This window comes from Carex rostrata, chromosome 2 (genome assembly GCF_964058835.1).
Source record: "Carex rostrata chromosome 2, lpCarRost1.2, whole genome shotgun sequence".
Lineage (NCBI taxonomy): Eukaryota > Viridiplantae > Streptophyta > Magnoliopsida > Poales > Cyperaceae > Carex > Carex rostrata.
The window spans coordinates 12417826-12439778 of NC_135919.1; the positions used below are offsets into that span (position 1 = coordinate 12417826).

The 21953-nt window shown below is 34.7% G+C and overlaps 3 protein-coding genes across 5 annotated transcripts; all 3 read left to right on the top strand.

Annotated features, from left to right (window-relative positions):
• Positions 1 to 2569: 2569 nt before the first annotated feature.
• On the top strand, positions 2570 to 9285 carry UGP3 (UDP-glucose pyrophosphorylase 3). 2 transcript variants are annotated; one of them, XM_078325434.1, is made up of 17 exons: positions 2570 to 3299; positions 3416 to 3566; positions 4587 to 4736; positions 5129 to 5290; positions 5764 to 5936; positions 6502 to 6568; positions 6741 to 6907; positions 7016 to 7174; positions 7284 to 7375; positions 7483 to 7577; positions 7684 to 7761; positions 7844 to 7939; positions 8044 to 8118; positions 8251 to 8342; positions 8448 to 8610; positions 8700 to 8766; positions 8863 to 9285. In XM_078325434.1, exons 1-17 carry the CDS (start codon positions 2647 to 2649, stop codon positions 8973 to 8975), a joined length of 2553 nt encoding a protein of 850 aa, XP_078181560.1. In that variant the 5' UTR covers positions 2570 to 2646; the 3' UTR covers positions 8976 to 9285. The 2 variants fall into 2 exon arrangements, with proteins under 2 accessions (XP_078181560.1, XP_078181562.1); XM_078325436.1 differs by lacking the exons at positions 4587 to 4736; positions 5129 to 5290 and having other exon boundaries at positions 2573 to 3299.
• A 1706-nt stretch (positions 9286 to 10991) lies between these two features.
• Positions 10992 to 16003, top strand: FOLK (Phosphatidate cytidylyltransferase family protein). Of its 2 annotated transcripts, none has more exons than XM_078325464.1 (6): positions 10992 to 11305; positions 13173 to 13240; positions 13328 to 13459; positions 13775 to 13890; positions 15024 to 15138; positions 15211 to 15608. In XM_078325464.1, the coding sequence occupies exons 1-6, from the start codon at positions 11042 to 11044 to the stop codon at positions 15215 to 15217; spliced, it is 702 nt and encodes a 233-aa protein (XP_078181590.1). In that variant the 5' UTR covers positions 10992 to 11041; the 3' UTR covers positions 15218 to 15608. The 2 variants fall into 2 exon arrangements, with proteins under 2 accessions (XP_078181590.1, XP_078181583.1); XM_078325457.1 differs by lacking the exon at positions 15211 to 15608 and adding an exon at positions 15722 to 16003 and having other exon boundaries at positions 10993 to 11305.
• Positions 16004 to 18956: 2953 nt separating this feature from the next.
• On the top strand, positions 18957 to 21575 carry LOC144575348 (ammonium transporter 2 member 1-like). Its single transcript, XM_078325446.1, has 3 exons — positions 18957 to 19715; positions 19822 to 20107; positions 20905 to 21575. Exons 1-3 carry the CDS (start codon positions 19095 to 19097, stop codon positions 21447 to 21449), a joined length of 1452 nt encoding a protein of 483 aa, XP_078181572.1. The 5' UTR covers positions 18957 to 19094; the 3' UTR covers positions 21450 to 21575.
• Positions 21576 to 21953: the final 378 nt, after the last annotated feature.

A 21953-nucleotide genomic window follows, 5' to 3' on the forward strand; every position in this document is an offset into this window, starting at 1 on the left:
ATTCCGATAGAGAGAGAATTAGAGAGATCAATCCACTTGATAGAGAGAATTAGAGAGGCACCGATTAGTAGTTGCTACGAATCTAAAAAAAGAGAGAGGAGAATTTGAGAGAGAACGAGAGAGATCTTAGCTCGTAACAATGGCGACTTCCTGCTCAGCAGCGTCCGCCACCCGAACCGCCTCCTTAGCGGCCTCTCCCTGCACGCTGTCTCTCTTCTCAACCCTCCTGCCTTTGTCAAATCTCTTGTCAAACGATCTCGGTCGTGCCTCCGCTCAGACTCACCCCGCGTAGCCTCACCCCCGCTCCCTTGGCGAAGACCCCATGGCAGAGAAATGGGGCAACTGCGGACCCTGCTTGATCATAATGAAAGAGGCAAAAGACGCTCAAATTATTTCATTTTAATTTTTGTTTACTTGCTTTAGAGACTGTTTTTCTACTAATTTTGTGCTCTAGTTCATTTTAATTTTATCAAGAAATCATGCTATGGGCTTCTATACATCCACTTATGTGCGATGACTGATGAATCCTTCAACTTTGAGACTTTTATAAGACCTCTTGAGACAAAATAATGCACCATGTAGTTGCTCTTTCTATTTAATTTAGATAGCATTTGAATTGAGTTTCCCCTAGATAAAAATAATAGTTGCAACTTTAAAGGTCAAATGTGCAAATTTTCCAAAGTGGAGAGGCTGTTTTAATTAGATTAAGTGTGTTTGATCTGTTACAATTGAATGTGCTGACCTAAGCATAAAAAAAAATACACCCTTTATATCTTATGTTTACACATCTGTTGTATCCAATAACAAATTATTCGGAGTTGTTGTTACATTTTTTTTAGTCATCAACTGTTATCAGACCTCTAATTATTTTTTTCCTTTTTTCTTTTCTTTTTTTTGGTGCCAGATGGCAGAAGGGCTGTTCGATTTTTTTTTTTTTTTTTTTGAATACTTGACTGATGTGGCTGTTCGATTTTGTGATAGCACAGACCGTAATGTTTGCACAACTCAATTTTATAAACTTCATCTGACTACACAACTTCTAGAACATATATTTAAGGCATGAGGATGAATAAAACTTAGTTTTGTTTCAGTACAATGTTTTATTTCAGTAATGTAGTGGAATTGTATGCTTATTTGAGATTTATATGTTTCGAAAAAATAATAACTTTGATTTATATGTAGTGTTTTATTTCATATGTGAGATTTATATGTAGTATTTTATTTCATATTTGGAATTGTATGCTTAAATGGTTGAGAAGCCGCATTCCAAGAGGTGTATTGACATTTCAGAAGGTCGATGTCGTCAAAAGTGTCAATTGTAAAAAAAAAAGAAGCTAAGATTTAAGTTTTAAACGCTTGAACGTTGTAGTTTAAATGGTAGACATTAGAGGTTTAAATGGTTGAGAAGCTGCGTTTCAAGAGGTACCAACCTTCTACGAAGTCGTCATGGTCAAAACTGTCAGCTATAAACAATGAAAAAAGAATAGCTTGTATTGTCATATGTAAAAAATAAGAAAATAACTTATATTTGAGGTTTAAATGTTTCAACATAGTATATTAAATGGTAAAAATTATAGGTTTAAATGATTAAGAATTGAAAGTGTTCACTGGGCTTTACATTAAAAAAATGACGACTTATAAAATAATTCAAAAATATTTCTTTATGGATCTAATTTGAAAGAAAAAAAATTGAATATAAAACGTTCGTATTTTTAAATTTGCAAAATTTATCATATATCGTTGGAAAAATTGACGAGAATAATCAGAGGGAAAAAAAAAGAGTGGGTGAAATGAATCTTTCGTTTTTTGTCTTGAAGACAAGTAATTGAGAGTTAAAAATTATCCAAATTTAGAATTTAAATGTTTGCAGATAGAGTTTTAAAAGCTTGTAGATAGAGTTTTAAATACTTGTGAGTAGCATTGTAAATGGTTATAAACAAAGCTTTAAACGTTTGAATATGAGTGCTGAAAATATAAGTTAGACATTAAATACTTGAGGACTTGTTCGGTGATTTTGTTTGGAGTACAATTATCAGGCTCTAAAATATTAAAGCATAATAAATATCTCCTTTTGCGTTAAAATATTTTCGCCGTAAGGTTCAAAAACCGTAGCAGGTAGCAGTCAAGCTTTAAGCTTAGTGGGGCCAGTTGCCGGACTATATCTCCTTTTTTTAGAAAAACTCTGATATTATCACGAATATTTTAAATAGTTTATGCGATAATCTTTATTTAGTCCTTGGTCAAAATATAGATGGAATAGATGGGACGGTTCAAACCTGAACTCAAAATTTGAGTTGCGAATTCCTCATAACAGTCGGCGGGGGATCCGGGGTGCAAGACCTCAAAGAGAATCCCCGCGCGGCATATGCCCGGATGCGCACACACGAGACACCACTAGTCCCTGGCTCCCTGCATGCTGACGTGGACTCGAAACGAAATCAAAACCCATTCTTACCGTTGGATTCAGATCAAACAGTCACTATGAGAGTGCTTATCCAAGCAATCCTACAGAGTACTCTCTCTCCTCCCTCTGACTCAATTATAAACCGTTTTCCTTTTGTATCTTCTCCAAGTCCCTTGGGGAAGGGACTTGGTACTCTATCCCTCTCTAAAATTCTCAAGTTCCCATTTCCCAAGCGCCTAAAAATGGCGACAGCTCCTCCTGCTGCAAATCTCCGAGGGTCTTTCTTCTCGTCCCGTTCTCTCTCCTCTCATTCTCTACCCTTTTTCTCCATCTCTTCTCTTCCACACACATCCCCTTTTAAAAATCTCAATTCTTCTCTCTTCTTTGTTTCCCATTCTCCCTTGTTTCCATCACAAACACATCGGGTCTCCACTGCACCAGTAGAACAAGCGCCGGCGCCAGACTTCGGTTTTGACGAAGAAATTACCAGGTTGAAGGACATTCTATCCCAACTTCGCGGGGCAAAAAGCTTGGAAAAGAAGATCAGGGTTCTGGATTCTGATTCTAAGGTTAGAGAATTCTTCGGTGATGGTAATGGCCGTATGATGTCAGAACTGGAACCTTTTGAGGCTTTCTTGCTTAAATGTTTGGTTGTAGCTGGTCAAGAGCATGTTTTGGGTTTTGAGTTTGATTGGGGGAGGAGAGTTGAAGCTAAAGATGATTTAAGAAAAGCATTCTATGCTTTAGGGAATATGATAGAAAAATGGAGCTTACATAATGGCAGTGAGGATCAAACTGAGGTTGTAGATATGGCTGAAATGGAGATGCTAAATAAGCTGCTCAAATTACTTGGTGAAATGGAGAAATTCTACAATTGCATTGGTGGAATTATCGGGTGAGTTAGCACCTATAATTCTTGATTATTTAGTAAATTTTCAACTTATTTTGAACTGTGATTTGTTTGATGAAATTGGAAGTAATTCTTATAATTTGTTTCTCTTCTGATACTAGGTATCAAATTATTGCACTAGAGCTTCTTTCACCTCCTAAAAGTAAATCCCATAATTCAACTAGTGATATTGTTGAACTTCATGTACCAAGTGGATTCAATCTGTTAGAAAACCCTGATCAAGCATCTCAAGCAGCTCTGTGGGGAATTGAGGTTAGCTGACATAACTTTGCAATTTCCTGTATAAAATGATGATGTGATTTGAATATCGATGAAACAACATATCAATGAGAGATTAGTTAAATAAGTTCAGTAAATTCTTCTTCTTTTATATGAAAAGGAGTCAAAACATATTTATATTTACAGGAAAAGAATCCTCAGTAAAAAAAAATTGTTAAAAAGAAGAAAAAAATAAGCTAGAATCAACACAATGATTTTTTTTTTTTTTTGAGCTGTATGCATCCAAAGGTGCACGGTGCGGTTCCTAGGGATATAATTTTGTCCCAACTCCTTTTAATCCTTCCAAAGCACAAACAAATGTAGAGGTAAAAATATGACAAATCTCGCTAAAATGCTCGTTTTTATCATAAGTTGTGATTTACTTTTTGCTGCAGCAAGTAAAAGAAATAACAATTTAATTGTTGGTATTAAAATTACCAGAAAAATCGTGGATTCAGTAGCGTTGGCTGGGATAAGGGCTCGGTGTCATTGTGTTAATAAGAAATGGTATCGTGGTATGTTAACAAATTGGTCTATTATGCGAAGGAGACTTCTTAATATTTTGTGGATTATTAATATGCAATTCCACAGTTGTTTTAACATTGTGTCACACTAACTTCTTTATATACTTATTCATTTATTAGTTAATAAACATTTCACCCAATAGTGGTGTAGATTGTAGCTTTGGATCAAATTTTTCAGTAATTAGCCACTTTGAACTCAAAATTTAGTCGTGACATTGTCCAATACGCTGATTAGTTTTTTTTAAAATAGCCACACTGAACGGCGTTGCAAAACTAATTTGGTTTTTTAAATGCTCAACCCGTTGGACAATGTCCAGTAGGCAGATTAGTGGTTTTTATTAGCTAGAATGAGCTCATTTTGTAATGGTACTAAAATTCTTTGGTTAGATATTGGAATGAGAATATTCTTTACCAGCAAAAAGCCTAGGCTTGTGAAATATATATGTAAACAGGACAAGTTGCAACTAAATATAATTATTCTAGTTTCTAGGGTTTGCCAGAACTGGGTGAGATCTATCCGATTGGCGGGGCTGGTGACCGCCTTGGTCTGGTCAATCCAGACACCGGTGAATGCCTTCCTGCAGCATTACTACCTTACTGTGGAAGAACTTTGTTAGAGGGCCTAATTAGAGATCTTCAGGTAAACTTCCCCTTGTGGTCTTTTGCTGTTATACATATCTTGTATAAAAGTGAAGGACTAGAATTTAAGAAATTGGACTGTGTCAGTGCAGTGCTGTCCAAGTTGATCAAAAGCCTCTCTTTGTTCTTCTTCTTAGTTGAAGGGGAAGTAAATGAAGGCTAACTTGGTTCGAGGTCAGGGAAAATTAATCTTAATTGAGGCTTTTTTTTTTCCAACTGGGAGTTAACTGAGGCTTATAGTTGCTTAGTTTAGGAGAACTGGCACCGTTATGTTCTAATCAGTTAACAGCTCTTGAATTCCTTATATAATCTTCAGCAGCATCTTGATTCTTTTCCCAGTTACATTAATCATTACTGTTGTTCCTTGAGGAATAAAAATGTATAATTTTGCAGGCTAGAGAGTTTCTCTACTATAAAATATTCGGAAAACAGTGCATGACTCCAGTAGCAATAATGACTAGTTCGGTAAAGAACAATCATAAGCATATACTTGCATTGTGTGAGCGACTTGCCTGGTTTGGTAGAGGTCGTAAGAATTTTCAGCTTTTTGAACAGGTATTATATATTGTTCAATAATTTACTTAACAACAAAGAGTAGCAGATATACCTTTTTTTTGTCTGTATACTGTTTGCAAATTTACTTCAACAAATTCTTTTAAATTGCTGTTAGTCTCAAGGAATTAAAATAGAGAAGAAGTACTTCCTGATATAAAATAGAAAAGGACCAGCAATACTCAGGCAATAAAAATGGGATAAAAAAATAGGGAAAAAGTACTTCCTAATATAAATAGAGATCCTCTGATAGCACAGCCAACTACCATGCATTAAAGAGTCGGAACAAGAAAAGTCATTTCTGGTACACTGCTGATACAATCCTGTATTCGCCTGGTGCCACTGGCCTATGTTATGAAATCCTTGGCCTTTTGAACCAATATTATTGAAAATTAAGCCATCTTTCTTAAAAGAATGGTAATGATTTCACACCAGCCTTTTCTCTTGGCTTTTAAATTACCATTTATTTTCCATAGCCTTTGGTGCCAGTTGTGGTGGCCGAAGATGGAAAGTGGTTGGTGTCAAGATCTCTTTTCCCGGTGTGCAAGCCCGGTGGTCATGGTGCTATTTGGAAACTCGCACATGATAAAGGTGTCTTCAAATGGTTCTATCAGCATGGCAGAAAAGGCGCCACAGTGAGACAAGTCAGGTATATTTCATTTTTATTACCATTTTTTCTTTCTTCTTGTTTTTTGTTTTCTGGATAAATTTTTCATCGGGTTCAATTTTTCGATGTCGAATGTAACTGAATTGAATTCAATCAACATGCTTATTTTTATTGTTTACTGTTTGGTTGAAAAGCTATAGTAGTATGTATTTGTCCAGTTTTGATAACAAAATTAAATAAGAAGAACCAATCACATAGGCCAAACCATCACCAAGTGGTTCAGTTGCAGCGGTATAAATGACGATACTAAAAAAGTGTTTTATATTTTATTGAACCATATTTTTGTAACTCAATTCAGCGAAATTTGAGATACCAAATTTTAGCTGGCATATTCTGTTTGTTTTAGTTCTACTCAGTTTGGCTCAGATTGCATTTTGCTGAAGAGAAATTTATGCTTGTTTGTGAACTGGAACTGACTGAATGATACTCCTATTTGCTTTGTTGAATTGCATATTGATGTTAAATAAACACCAAATAAATGCTAAACATCAAATTTAGTCAGAAAAATTTGGAAATTAAAATTGTTTGGTGTCCTTGAAATTTGCAGTAATGTTGTTGCAGCTACTGATTTGACGCTTTTGGCCTTGGCTGGATTAGGTCTGCGCCATAAGAAGGTACTACTTTGTCCTCTCTCTCTCTCTCTCTCTCTGTTTGTCTTCCCTCCTTCCAATTTTCTGAACTTAAAATTTTTTTTTATTTTTTTTTCTGTCTATCCCACCAATTATTCAGTTGTTGACAAAACTATCACTTGTTGAGTTATTGTTGTCTATTTATACCATGCATCAGAAATTAGGTTTCGCATCATGTGCTAGGAGCAGTGGAGCAACGGAAGGCATAAATGTTCTTATTGAAAAGAAAAGCTCTAATGGGCACTGGGAGTATGGAATATCATGTATTGAGTATACTGAATTCGAGAAATATGGCATCATTGACTCTTCCATTTCTCACAGGAGGTAGTTTTATTGTAAAATCAAACATTGTGCTTGTTATAGAAAAAAATTCTCAATAATAAAAAGGTTCCAGTCTTGTTGCTTTGAATATCTCTGAATCATATCTTATAGCTTGCAAGTGAACTACCCGGCAAATACAAACATCCTCTATGTTGACTTGCGAGCAGCTGAGGGAGTGGGGTCGAGCTGTAATGCATCTTGCTTGCCAGGAATGGTGTTAAATTTGAAAAAGAAAATATCTTATGCGGATCATCTTGGGTTCGAGTGTAGGTATATACATTCCGATTGTTAGTCCAATTCTCAAAAGCTGATCCCAATTCGTAAGGAATGTCTGTAATACAACTTATATTTGTTTCTATGTTTTTTTCAAACTTTGTAGTGCTTCAGGAGGGAGGTTAGAGTGCACAATGCAAAACATTGCTGACCACTTTATAAATAAGTATAGCTCTCGCTGCAATGCTGGAATTGAAAGTATGTTAGTTGTATCTTTTGTTAGAAGCTTGTTGTGTACTAAAAAGAGTGTGAAAACGAAAACTGAACTTTTCTAACAAATCTAATCTCCTGACTCTCTCTAAAAGGTGGACTTGATACATTTATGGTGTACAATGAAAGGAAACGGGTCACCTCATCTGCCAAGAAAAAAAGAAAACCAGAGGATAAATCCCTGCACCAGGTTAGCACTTTTAGGTTTCATTCACTAAGAACGGTTTCAGGTACTAAATTAATCCTCTTTCGTGGTTACTTCTCATAAAGTATAATCAAATTTTCTCGAGCTGCAGACACCAGAGGGTTCTCTTTTAGATGTTATGCGCAATGCCTACGACATTTTGTCTGGTTCTAATGTAAACCTTCCCAAGGTAAGAAAAAAATTATTATTACTTTAATGTCTTTTTATATCATATTTTCCTCATGGTGTTTGACTTGTGTTTTTATTTTCAGGTCAAAGAAAACAGCCACTACTTAAAATTTCGACCTCCTTTTCTTATATTTCTTCATCCTGCTTTAGGTCCGTTATGGGAAATTATTAGGCAAAAGGTGTTGTTTATTGTTTCTGTTCCCAAAAGTTGTGCATTAACTAATGTAATTATTAACAATAGGTGCATAATTTTCATATTTCTTAAATTTCAAATTGACTGTAGTTTGTGGGCGGCTCTATTACTGAGGGGTCAGAATTACAGTTGGAGATTGCAGAATTTTTCTGGAGTGATGTCGAGGTAGCTAAATAATGATTCTTATTGAATACGTATCCTCTTAAATTTTAAAATTCATCATAGGCCAGGAGCTTTTAATAACTGGTTATCGTGTAAGTCATATTATAGCAGTCTCAAATATTTCCTGAAATATAGTTGGAGGGGAGCCTGCTTGTTCATTCTGACAATGTCATGGGTTCAATTGCAAAGAGCAACAATGATGAACAAATTCTTCATTATGGCACAAGGTACTAGCTATCTTTTTATTTATCAAGAACCAAATTTATACTTCAAAATTTCTATCTTTTCAATGATGCATCATCGTTTTTCTTCTGTTTTTTTTTTGCCCAAAGATGCAGCAAATGTAAGCTGCAAAAGGTGAAGGTCAGGAACAAAGGATTGAACTGGAATTCTCCTAAAAATGTTTACTGGAAGAATGAAGTCGAGAGATTTGAATCATTAAAAATCATTCTTCATGGGAATGCTGAATTTGAAGCTTCAGACATCACATTAGAGGTCTGAATGGCTATTTCAAATTAAATTAAATATTTTTATTTAGAAATCTCTTCATTTTTATATATATTTGTATTTTATCTTTTTTTTAGGGTGACCATGTATTTGAAGTTCCAGATGGTTATAGAATGTGCCTATACAGGGATAACAAAGAATCCGGTATGCTTGATAATTAATTTCCATGCAGTTTGCAAAGAACATCTATATTATCATGAAATTTAAATCTTTTTTAATTTTTATTTCTTTTTTCCTTAGGTTTTTCCATTAGTTTGGAACCGATTCCTACTAAATTGGTGGATAGCGGGTCCTGGTACTGGAAATACAATGTGGAGGGATCACACATCAAGTTGGAAATGGTATATTTGTAGTTACATCTTGCTAATCATTAGATTCTTTATTCAATTTTGGTGCTTTATTAGCGGCTGCAAGATTGATATTTAGAGGTCCATCTTCACAACATCAACCATTTAGATTATTGTAAATTAATGTACAAACTTTATACTTATTTGCTATGCTCGACTTTATTTACTTGCGAAGAATCTGCACAAGGAAATGTTAATTCTTATGTACTATAATTAGGCTGTTATTTCTTGTTCAGTTGTACATTTCACATGCTCATCAGAGACACTTTCTTGATATATGTATTGTAATTATTTGATATTACCACTTGACCTAAAATTTTCCACATAGTAATGAACAACTAATTCCCGTGTACATTGTTACCGTAAAAATATTTAAATAAACGAGATAATACCGAGACAACACTAAAAAAAGGTTGATCTTTAAACACACTAGTATAACCTGGTTCAATGCCATAACAATTTTTTTTAAAAAAAAAAAAAAAAAAAAAAAAACAGTGTGCGCAATAACAATTTTAGAAAGGGAGTGGCTTGTCTGCTATGAGAATGCGTATGAGTTAATGAATTTCAATCGTCAGATTTTAAATGGAGTTAATCTGGTTTTTGCTTATGATATAGTGACTCTTTAATATTAGTACGGATTTAGTATGCACGAATCTTAAAACAAATCGGATGGTCATGATTTATAAACTCAAAAAAATTCTTTTTTGAGTTAATTCAGAGGATACAAATTCCTGCTATTGTGCATATGACAATATGCGCTATCGTCTCGAAAACATGGACGAACCCAGTAGTAAGGGCCAAGCTCTCATTGGATTTTGAAACTTTATGGAAATCTATAGGTTTGGAAATTGAGTTTGGGTTCTTTTTTTAAAATGGGTTTAGTTTTGAATTGCTTCCATAACTCTCTTCTACCTCTGCTCAAGCTACCTACCGAATTGCTTCACTGTCTATTAAATCAGTTGTAATTTCTATATTGCTAAAACAATTGGTATATCAATTAACAAACTAAATTGCAGATCTGCAATATAAAAAAAAAAATAGGGTTATTATATAAATAGAGCCGCAGATGCGAAGGGGAATTGGGCACATGGACACAACAGACGGAATTAAATCTGCTACGATCCTAAATGAGATTGTAGGGTCATACAACTTCTATGGAGATTCGTATAACTCAGAAAATAAAATGTTGGATTTAGAATCGTAGCAGATTTATTTCCCACAACACACACATAGATGAGAGATCTCTTTTTTTTTCTTCTGCACAGTGTATCAGCGATCAAAATCTCCTCTCCCTGATTCTCCGTTAGTGTTTTTGTTTTTTCTGGAGCGAACGTGAGCGCCAGGATAGTGTGAGATTAATTATTAACAAGTAGCAGAAAAGAAAATTGGAATTGGTTATTGGGTTTGAGCTACCTCAACAAGTTAATTTAATACAGACTGAGATTTGAATTATGCTGTTCAGGTTCAGTAGTATGTTGAATTGTGCTATAATTTACTTGTTTGTTTGATTAAATTTGTAAAATATATATTAATTGAATTTTATATTTTTTTGTCTTGAGATATTGTGCAAATTCATGACTACAGAGAATACAATACACACATCAAAGATGAATGAACAATTATTATGCTAATTCAGTACTTGCAGTCTTTATGACAATTCTTTTAGAAAATAACAATAACTGTTTCCAGTGTTTCCAGTTTTATTTGCAGTAGGTTAATTTGTAATCAGCTTCTTGAAGAATGCAGAATGCTAATAAATTAGTGTTTTCTATTTACTTTAATTTTTTATTTTTTAGACTTTTTTTTGCATAGTGCATAATGTTACTATTTTATCTTTCCTTTTTATTTTGATATAATCTAGATTTTCTTTAAGAGTATTGGATTAATTAATAAATTTGAATTCAATTAATTATTTAAATCGAATTAATACTCACTTTTACATAAATTCTGAATCCGCCCGTTGGTGATTTGTTCTCGGGTTTATGCCTTTCAAAGAGAAATATTACATTTTTATATATTGTTTCTCTATTTTGACTCCGGGACCAAAGAAAATTAGCGCGAGTCATGTGGAAATGGTTACTCATCTCGTTTACTCCTCTCTTCACCTCTCTCCTCTACGCTCCTTTCCTTTCTCCTCCCTTTCTCGCACCTCTCCCCTTCCCTCTTCCCGGTTCGCCCGAGCTGGAGTCCGCCTCCGTCTGAGACCCATCATGGCAGCCGTTTTGCCGGAGAGCACACTCTTACACGATATAGGCGTGTCGGCGCTCGCTTCAGGGGTTGCTCTTGGCCTTCTTCGTTTCTGGGAGGAGCTCGCTAAGAGAGGTGTCTTTGAACAGGTAAATAAGCGATTTTGATCCATTAGTTTGATTTATTTGAACTTTGAAGTTTAGTCCTGTGCTGAATTGGGAGATTTATTTGGAGTTATCTTTGGTAAAGAGTTGTTTCTGAACTGTTTGACCGCTTTTGTATGTGTAGAGTTTATCATGGCAAGGTTCCACTGGAGAATAAAACAAGTAATTCGCATTAATGCAAAATGTCTTTGAGTTGGTTAGATATGTTTCTTTTGAGGGATACTGTTATACTAGATCTATACAAGTAAAACAGTAATACGCAGGAGGTTTTAATGGAGAACAAAATATAATTAATATTTCCTAAATTGAGAAGTTTATCCTTCTGGGACCTTAGTGCTCAGCTGATATAAAAAATGATAGATCTAGTTGTCATTGCTACCTCACTTTCTAAATCTGGGGGCAAAGAAATCTAATTACTAAATACAAAATGGTTAAGTTGGGGACTTGTAGGAGCTCAGCTCATAATTGATACTCACTGTTTGTTAGAGTTTTGCCAGAGTTTCATAATCATACTCTTACTAAATGACAGAGAAAAGGGTGGGCCGGGCACCCAGGCCTGATGGTTGGAATTTGCTTTAAAAGTTCCACTTGGCCCTCCTGTTAGTTCAAAATAATTTAATTTTTTTATTACTTTAGCATCTAAAGTTGACAAAAATAACATCAATAACATATAACTCATTACACTGGATAGTGAAAAAGGAATTTTCTTTACAAACCATAATTAAAAAAAATGAAATTTAGGGAACCAACTTGATTTTTTTTTTTTTTTACAAAAACCACAAGTACCGAAGGCTATTCGGTATCTCCCATTTACGTCCAAAGGTATTCAGTACCTCTTAGTTCACAATTTTTTCGCAGTTAACCGTGTGGCCTTTGGTGGAAGAGCCCTGTACCGTACAGGGTTTTTTTTATTTTTTTATGTTTTCGGCTGCCACTTTTAACATCTGTGGAAGAGCCTATTTTTTGTGGCTAATTCTGATTGGGACTGAATAGCCTATTCGGTACATGTACATGGGGGATATGGATCTGTGGCCACTATCAAATAAAAAGGTAAAATTGGGTGGTACGGAATAGCATATTCAGTATCTCTTGGATGTAAATGGAAGGTACTGAATTGCCTATTCAGTACTTATGGTTTTTGTAAAAAAAAAAAGTTAATTCCCTAAAATTCGTTTTTTTAATTATAATTTATAAAACTTTTGTGAAAAAGTACATTTTTAATGATTTCCTGCAAACTGTTTGTTGATAAATTCTGCATGCACCCTATGTAAGGTTAATAGATCTTAACTCAAGCACACAACATACACACATAAATTCACCTACCATCCACTGCAAGAAAAGAAAAATAATAAATTTCCTTGAAATTTTTTGTCATATTGGAAAGGCAGTACTTATCTACTTATCATGCGCTGGTTAATACCAACTTGCTCCCATAAGAGATCATTCATTTGTCTGCTGTTTGGTTTGCATCATGTAGGTAGGGTCTTTATCTGATTATAATTATTTAAGGGTTCTAACTTACAGAACTTCATCGGAAAATTTAGCGATATATGTTAAAAAATAGTATGTCACACAGATAAGTTAATACAATTTCATAGGAATACAACAACAACAACAAAGTCTTTAGTCCCAAACAAGTTGGGGTAGGCTAGAAATGAAACCCAACCGGAGTCACAGAAAAAATGAAACCCTCACAATTTCATAGGAATAAATAAATAAAAATTATCGACAACAACAACATGATAAATTTAAACAAGAAAAAAAAAAATCATATAACATGTGAATGTCCATTCCTTTTTCTGGGTTGCAGAGTTAGTATGACTTTAACTACCTCCATTTGTGGATTTTGCAGAAACTAAATAGGAAGCTTGTGCACATAAGCGTTGGGTTGGTGTTCTTACTTTTCTGGCCTTTTTTTAGGTACATGTCTAAAATAAATTATTTGTAAAATTGCTTCTCATCTGAATTATGTCCTTATTGGATAACTTGTGTCTAATAAAAACACAGCCCATGGAGATATGCCCCATTTCTGGCTGCCTTAGCACCTGGCATAAACGCAGTACGTATGCTTCTTCTGGGCCTTGGTCTATGCAAAAATGATGCTATGGTCAAATCCATGAGTCGATTCGGCAACTATAGGTTTTTACTTTGAGCTTACCTTTCATTCGAAATTATGTTTTCTAATATCATGACCTTAGTTTTTCTTTTTTCTTTTTTTGAGATAAATCATGACCCTTAGTTTTAAATGTCAACGATAGTTGTAATCAATACTCAAGCTTGCTGCCAAGAAGATTCTTTTGCAAAATCATTTAAATAATTTCTCTATTCAGTGAAAAAGGGAAAGAAATATTGCATAATTGGCCTCTTTCAGTAAGCTCAAGGTTAACGTGGCCATAAAAATGGTGTTCTGTCATGTGATTTAAATAAAGTATTATATTTCTGTTTGTAAATTAGGGAGCTACTGAAGGGTCCCTTGTACTATGCATGCACTATAACTCTGGCAACGAGCCTACTATGGCGTACTTCTCCTATTGCCATAGCCTTAATCTGCAATCTCTGTGCTGGAGATGGTTAGCTTCCTTATATTTTATATTATTTTATTTTATTTTTTGAGTGAGGCTATGATAGTATGCATAGTGTGGATTGGTTTGTGCTATGGATCAATATCTTTGTTTTCAAAGTTCAAATAGTTTATTAAGTGATTTCCTACCTATCTAAAAAGAGGAGGGTTCCAATGTCTCATGCTTTTCATACCTCATCATACCTCACATTTAATATTTTAATTTTGAAAGTCTAAATTGTCGATCGGAACGTTCAACATGATATCCATACTAAAATATGCTTGAGGATGAAATTTTATATTTTTCGGAAATTTTTTACTATTTTTTAAGTTGGGTAGAAAATCACCGTTTTTTTAATAGTCCAAAAACAGTGATTTTGTACATATCTTAAAAAATAGTAAAAAAAATTTCATCCCCAGGTACATTTTAGTATAAATATCATATTAAGCGGTTCGGATCAACAATTTGAACTTTGAAAATGAAGATATAAAATATGAGGTGTGATGAGGTATTGGATCCCTCATCTAAAATATAGTAAAAAAAAAATGTAAAATTTGATCTACAATTAAATTTTTATATGGAGTTTATGTTAAATGATTTACATTGACTGTTTGGACTTTAAAAATGGAGATATGGAGCCATAGTACTGACCAATCTGCATTATGCATAGTGCCATAGCCTCACTTTATTTTATTTTTTTATTATACTGTGCCTCTTTATGGTAGACTTTTTTTTGGGCTTTCTCTGGGTGTCCTCATTTGAGGCCTTCTTCTCTTTCTCTTCTGGCACCATCTGTTTATTTATGAGATATTTTGCAAAGGGTTGTTTTATTATCTTATATTTTTAAATATGCATGACTGCATGATATGGGTCCAATCAGGCTTGAACAACATCTTCTTGCAAAACATTTACTTTTAGATTGTTGCTGATAAAGCTGGTATCATACTAGTTGGATCTGATGCCATGGGTTTGTGACGTTAGGTGTAACGGCTCCATGAAGTTCTTGTGGTCTCGTTTGCTTTCTGTTTAGTTTTAATTGAACTTCAGAATACATATAGCATATGGTGATTATAGTAATGCAGAAACTAGAATTCTGATAAATTATGCCCTGAACAAAAAGTTCTTCATGTGCATGTCATCAGGAGTGGCTGATATAGTGGGGAGGCGATTTGGAAACAAGAAACTGCCTTATAATTCCAGCAAGTCGTATGCCGGTACTACATCTATGGTGCTAGCAGGCTTCATTGCATCTATAGGGTAAGTCTTAGTATACTGTATGTTTAAAGTACTTTGGTTTTTGCCCATACTGACGCGTCGTGTGCTCATTAGTGTTTAAGATAGCTTTAGAGACAGAAAACTCTTATTGAAGTGAGGTGCAGCAGAAAGACATTCTCCAACAAACCATATGCTTAATTTTTTGTATCAAAATAGGTCCTAGTTGAAACTACGTAACCCTTTTTATATATTATGTTTGTCAAGAAATGCTAGAACATAGTGAAATATGACAAAAATGATTGGATCGAGCTGCAACAGATGTTTCGCTTAATTCTTAGGGTTAAAGAATGCTTCTGGTTGTCAAGCATATTTCTGCCGTTTAATGAAAACCTTGGACCAAGTATATTTTTAATTACTGTTGCACCTGTAGCATATGTTGTATTTAGTTTTTGCAAAACAAAAGATGATCCAAAACTTAAGGAACAAGTTCATGATGAACAAAAGATTGCTCATATGCTCGTTTCTTCCTTTTTTGCTATTTTTGGTGAGCAGTTATCCAAATCTGCCATGAAACTACTCTCATTTGAACCTTTAGATTTTTCTAAATGATATCAATTATATCCAGGTACTTGCACTACTTCCACTTGTTTGGTCTTATGCAAGAGAATCGGAACACTATTTTGGGCTTCTTTTTGACATCTCTTGCAGCTGCTATTGTTGAGTCATTGCCCATTAGCACGGATCTGGATGATAATCTAACAGTTCCCTTGACCTCCTTCTTTGTTGGTAGCTTTGTTTTTTAATCCATTTGAGGGCCAAGTTCACCTGTAAATTGTACTTGTAGTTGCTTTAGTGTACACTTTTTACTTATTGTGATTTCTTAAAGTTTTGGTGCACTCAGCATTTCGGTTTTGATTGTCAAATCCAAATTTGCTCTCCATAAATAAAAATTAGCACCCAAATACCCAATAACGTGCTATCACGTTGTTAGGATCCATAAAAATCTCGTATTGATTGCCTTGTACAGAATATATTTTTTTTGTTCTACCTTAAATATTACACTGATATTCTATGCCTCGAATGTATATATATTCGTTCTAAAAGTCGCACCTTTCTACACCATAGAAAAAAAATTGTTCTCTTCTTTCAAGATAAGGGAATTAGTCCATGATTTGCAAACTTTATTTAATTTAAAAATTTGTGTGAAGATCTGCAATGACAGCTTTGATTTTAGCACATTAGATTGGTATAAATGCGAAGCGGTTAGGGCATAATAAAAAGTCAGAAGTGAACATTTGCAGTTGTCGTATATTAAGGAAAGTTTGAATTGTTTTCCTGTTTCGGTTCAGTTGCATTGATATAAAAAATATTCAAGTACAGATGCCAGCTGAGTTGAGTATGAAACATTGTGAAAAAGAAAATAAATTAATGCCAAGTTGTATCATCTCAAACAGATGATTCAACTTGCATGACCTCCACTAAGGAATATGATCTTAATAAGGTAGATGTGAAGCTAAGAGGAAAAAAAATTCTATTTAATTACTTTCGTAATGATTGATAGTATAAGATTTTGACTGCTACAATTAATTATTTATTTTGGCGCAAAATTTTCCTTCAATTTAATCATTTCCAATTATTCCCTGTTTGTCACCTTACATATTCTTCTTGGACTCTAATTGGCTAATGTAACCAAGGTACGTTGCCAAAGAAACTACGGTAACTTCTTTAAATTGGACAATTTATGCATTTATGTATAGAAAAAAATAAATTAACTCTGAAAACCGCCTGAAAAATGAAAAATTGAAACGCATTGCAATAAATACAACAGTTCAGACTCTCTATGAATTAGTTTGACAATTAAACAATCATCAATAACTTGTTTGCAATTCGATATTTTAAATGTGATATATATTGTGAATATCATACCCATAAAAAAATTGAAATTGAAATTTAAGCTTTATTGTTGATCAAACCACTTAAAATTTATAATGGTCCATATTTAAATTTTATGACTTTTAGATTTCTGATATACAAAAAACCTATATGGTAAATATACATCTACAACTACTTTCTAACATCTATGACTTCTTTCTGATACACAAAATATATATTTTTTAATGCTTTAGCTTCCAAAGAAATACAATTGGATTTGTACACCTCTAAAAGATTGTCGCGATATACTATATTCTTTTCTTTTTGCATTGACCAAGAGAAGGTCAATAGCGGATTTCTACGCCTCCACTCTGAGCAATTAATCTACAGGCAATAAATTGGATTCCTATTTTCTTAACATGTGACAACTAATTGTTTATACAGAATCACGAAGTTGCACAATATCAGTCTGTACGTGGGCAGCCTACTCTATATCTTTTTTTATTTTCAATATTAAACAAGTTGACCAACAGTTTTAATTAATGAACTGCATGATCGCACAAATCACTTCAATTCTTGCATTTGTTAAAATGTAATGTTGTCAAATCGGCAAATGGTAATTGATTATTCATGTTAAAGATATCATATATATATAGATGAGCTACGGTGAGCCATGGAGTAAAACGTGTTTGTATGTACTCCACGCCGTATTTTCATTTTGAAAATTCCAAACGACCGATCTGAACCGTTAGATGTGATCTCCATATTGAAATATGCTTGGAGACCAAATTTTATATTTTTTGGAATTTATTTACTATTTATTAAGCAATTTTGGAAATTGCTGTTTTGCTATGAATAGTAAAAACAGTAAAAATTTCTGGAACATCAGATCAGCGATTTTCAAAATTACTTAATAAATAGTAAATAAATTCCAAAAAAATGTAAAATTTGGTCTCCAAGCACATTTCAATATGGAGATCATGTTGAGCGGTTCGGATTGGTCGTTTGGATTTTCAAAATAGAAATAGTGTCATGGAGCACCAACTCATTTTACTCCATGGCTCACCGTAGCCCATCTCATATATATATATATATAGAGAGAGAGAGAGAGAGAGAGAGTAGAACTAGGGTGCTCTTAAGCTCACCAAAGTTTTGGTGAGCTTAACTCTAAAACTCATCAAATCGATTTCAAATGACGAATCTGAACTGTTGAAACCCGCCTACCTTATGTGTGATGCATCTACATGTGAAATTTTTAAATATTCGAATTAATTTAGTATAAAATCAAGCGGTCAAAATTAAAAGGTTAATAAATTAATTTTAGTGCATTCAATTTTTGAACTTTTTTGACCGCTTGACTTTATACTAAATTAATTTGAATGTTTAAAAATTTCACATGTAGATGCATCACATGTAAGGTAGGCGTCTTTCAACGGTTCAGATTCATCATTTGAAATCGATTTGATGAGTTTTAGAGTTAAGCTCACCAAAACTTTGGTGAGCTTAAGAGCACCCTAGTTCTACTCATATATATATATAGAGAGAGAGAGAGAGAGAGTTAGGCTGGGGTGCTATGGATAGCATAGTGGCCTCTATGCTACGGCTCAATATTTGAGTTTTCAAAATCCAAACGGTCGATCCGAACCGTTCATCTTATTCTCCATATTAATATCTGCTTGGAGACCAAATTTTATAATTTTCTGAATTTTTTTACTATTTATTAAGCCACTTTGAAAATCGCTAATCCAACGGTTTTACTGTTTTGTGCAGCCACCGTTGGATCAACAATTTTGTAAAATACTTAATAAATAGTAAAAAATTTCAGAAAAATGTAAAATTTGGTCTCCAAGCAGATATTAATATCGAGAATAAGATGAACGGTTCGGATCGACCGTTTGGATTTTGAAAACTCAAATATTGAGCCGTAGCATAGAGGCCACTATGCTATCCATAGCACCCCAGCCTAACTCTATATATATATATTTAATTTTCAAAGGTTTTTTCCGTAGCCTTACATATAAATACCCTGTTCACACCCCCAAGTTGCCGCATCACATCTTAATTCATGCACCAATAATCACCAACAACTCCAAACTCCAATTCTTTCTTAGAACAAGTGAACAACCATGTCGACAGACCTTGCCATGCCAGACTGGTTAAACAATGGCGATAACGCATGGCAGATGATCGCCTCAACCCTGATCGGCCTCCAGTCGATGCCTGGTCTTGTGGTTCTTTACGGCAGCATTGTGAAAAAAAAATGGGCTGTCAACTCTGCTTTCATGGCTCTGTACTCTTTTGCCTCATCTCTGATAGTATGGGTGCTGCTTGGTTTCCAGATGGCATTTGGCGAGCGCCTCCTGCCCTTCTGGGGCAAGGCTGGACCGGCACTAAGCCAAGACTACCTTGTCAACCGTGCCAGAATTCCTGCCACAATGCAATTTTACAATAATGGCACTGTTGAGACTCCAATGGTGGAGCCGTTCTATCCACAAGCGACACTTGTTCTTTTCCATTTCATGTATGCTGCTATCACGCTGATCCTGCTTGCAGGTTCAGTTCTCGGCCGGATGAACATCAAGGCTTGGATGGTCTTCTCGCCTTTGTGGCTGCTCTTTTCATACACTGTAGGAGCATTTAGCTTGTGGGGTGGAGGGTTTCTTTATCACTGGGGAGTCATTGATTATTCTGGTGGTTATGTTATTCATCTCTCTTCTGGCATTGCCGGGTTCACTGCTGCCTATTGGGTAAGACTTTGAAGCTTCTATTTCTTAATCTGATTTCATTTTGATGATGTCATTAATTAGTGCAAACTTAGTAGTAACTACAATTGGTATGAAATGATGCTTTTAGGTTGGTCCAAGAATAAAAAGTGATAGAGAGCGTTTCTCACCGAATAATGTTCTGCTCATGATTGTCGGTGCGGGGCTACTATGGTTGGGTTGGTCGGGGTTCAATGGTGGCGCTCCTTATGCGGCTAACATTACTGCTCCTATAGCTGTTCTCAATACACACATTTGTGCGGCAACCAGCCTTCTCATGTGGACTGGTCTTGATGTTGCTTTCTTTGGGAAGCCGTCCGTCATCGGGGCTATTCAGGGTATGATGACTGGCCTTGTGTGTATCACCCCTGCAGCAGGTACATTACCAAAATCTAAATAATTTCAAAGTTTGGGCTGCTCTACTTAGTTAAGTCAACACGTACCTAGCCATGTTCATTATGGTTTGTGCATGTCAATTATATGTTCAACAAATCAGTTATCATGGATAATTTACATCTGATAGCCGCATATTTTAAAAAAGTGTATATATTATTTAATTAGCTGGCATTAGTGCAGCCCATGTCTCTACAATGCTCTTAATAAGGTCTTCTATAGGATTAATTTGCATGCATTTAAAAAAAAATGCTAACAGAAGAAATAATAAACTAAAGTACGTTCTTAAATAAACTTCGGTTACCATGCATTAAAAATATTATGTACAACATAATTAATCTAGGTATCAATGCTCATACCTTTTTAATCCAAAGCTCGTACGTCCCTTTTTATATTGATTATTCTTTGTGAAGATATATTTTGGTAGAATAGGTTTCAATTACCTTGTGTCTTTCATGCCTCACATTCTAATCTCTATTTTTAAACTTTTAAAGTTCAAAAAGTCAATTCAAACTGCTTAACATAATGTCCACAATTAAATGTGCTTGGAGACCAAAATTATATATATTTTTTTTTGGAAATTTTTACTATTTTTATAAATAGATACAAAATCATGTTGAGAGTTTTGAATTGACTGTTTGGATTTTGAAAACGAAAATAAAAATATGAGACATGAGCCATTTGAACTCTCCTCATTTTGGTATGTCCTTTCACGGTATGACCCACAGGAAATAACTTTCTCCGGTCACAATTTGGCATCTTAACAATGCTTGAACCACAGGTCTCGTGCATGCATGGGCAGCAGTAGTAATGGGCCTACTCTCCGGAAGCATTCCATGGTTTACCATGATGATACTCCACAAGAAATCCTCTCTCCTACAAAAGGTCGATGATACTCTTGCAGTGTTCCACACTCATGCTATCGCTGGCTTACTTGGCGGCATCTTGACCGGCATTCTAGCTGTTCCCGAGCTGGCCAGCATTGAACTCCCTGTTCCCGGTACTAAGGGCTTTGCATATGGCGGAAGCTTTACACAAGTTTTAAAACAAATCGTCGGTGCACTTTTTGTTATTGTATGGAATATTTTTGTCACCACGGCTATATTGATTGCAATCGGGTGGTTCATTCCACTAAGGATGCCAGATGATCAGCTGATGATTGGTGATGATGCAGCACATGGGGAGGAGGCTTATGCTTTGTGGGGTGATGGAGAAAAGTTTGATGTTCTGAGACATGAAACAATCCCGCATGCCAGTCGTGGTAATGACGATGTACAACAACAACTTAACAACATTGCTGCCCGTGGGGTTACCATCCAGTTGTAGATTTTCTAAAGGGAAGCAAAATGGTGTAATATCATTGGTGCAGAGATTTTTCTCTCGTTTTTGTTGTGATATTTTGAAACAACTGTATAAATATTGTTATTTTTTTTCTCACACGTGCTTCTAAGTTCTAACCCACAATTCCTTTTGTTATGGCTACCCAAATTTTCTTCCAACTTTAGGAAATTTACTGACTTTTTTATAAAATAGTAAGGAGTCACTATGTTTCAGATATGTATTCTTCATTTTGAACTTAATTAAAATTGGTATGATTTAGCAATGTCCTTCTCAGATTAAAATAAAAATATGTTTTTCGTGGCGAGCCAACTCACGTTTTGGTTTGCGGCTTACCATTGCTGATATTGATCTGTCCAATTAGTTTATATGGCTGGTACAGTAGCAGGTCATAGACGAGAAACTGATCTGTTTTTATCAGACCATACTAATATTAAGTTGATACTGGTACGGTACCGTAGTGGCATTCTCAATTTCATGCATATTCCAAAT

Coding starts and splice junctions, on each gene's coding strand:
- UGP3 (XM_078325434.1), top strand. CDS start 2,647: ATGGCGACAGCTCCTCCTGCTGCAAATCTCCGAGGGTCTTTCTTCTCG. Junction 6,908..7,015: donor TCTTCCATTTCTCACAGGAG/GTAGTTTTATTG, acceptor CATATCTTATAG/CTTGCAAGTGAACTACCCGG. Junction 8,611..8,699: donor CTTCAGACATCACATTAGAG/GTCTGAATGGCT, acceptor TCTTTTTTTTAG/GGTGACCATGTATTTGAAGT.
- LOC144575348 (XM_078325446.1), top strand. CDS start 19,095: ATGTCGACAGACCTTGCCATGCCAGACTGGTTAAACAATGGCGATAAC. Junction 19,716..19,821: donor GGTTCACTGCTGCCTATTGG/GTAAGACTTTGA, acceptor TGATGCTTTTAG/GTTGGTCCAAGAATAAAAAG. Junction 20,108..20,904: donor GTGTATCACCCCTGCAGCAG/GTACATTACCAA, acceptor CTTGAACCACAG/GTCTCGTGCATGCATGGGCA.
- FOLK (XM_078325457.1), top strand. CDS start 11,042: ATGGTTACTCATCTCGTTTACTCCTCTCTTCACCTCTCTCCTCTACGC. Junction 13,891..15,023: donor CAATCTCTGTGCTGGAGATG/GTTAGCTTCCTT, acceptor GCATGTCATCAG/GAGTGGCTGATATAGTGGGG. Junction 15,139..15,721: donor GGCTTCATTGCATCTATAGG/GTAAGTCTTAGT, acceptor AATTATATCCAG/GTACTTGCACTACTTCCACT.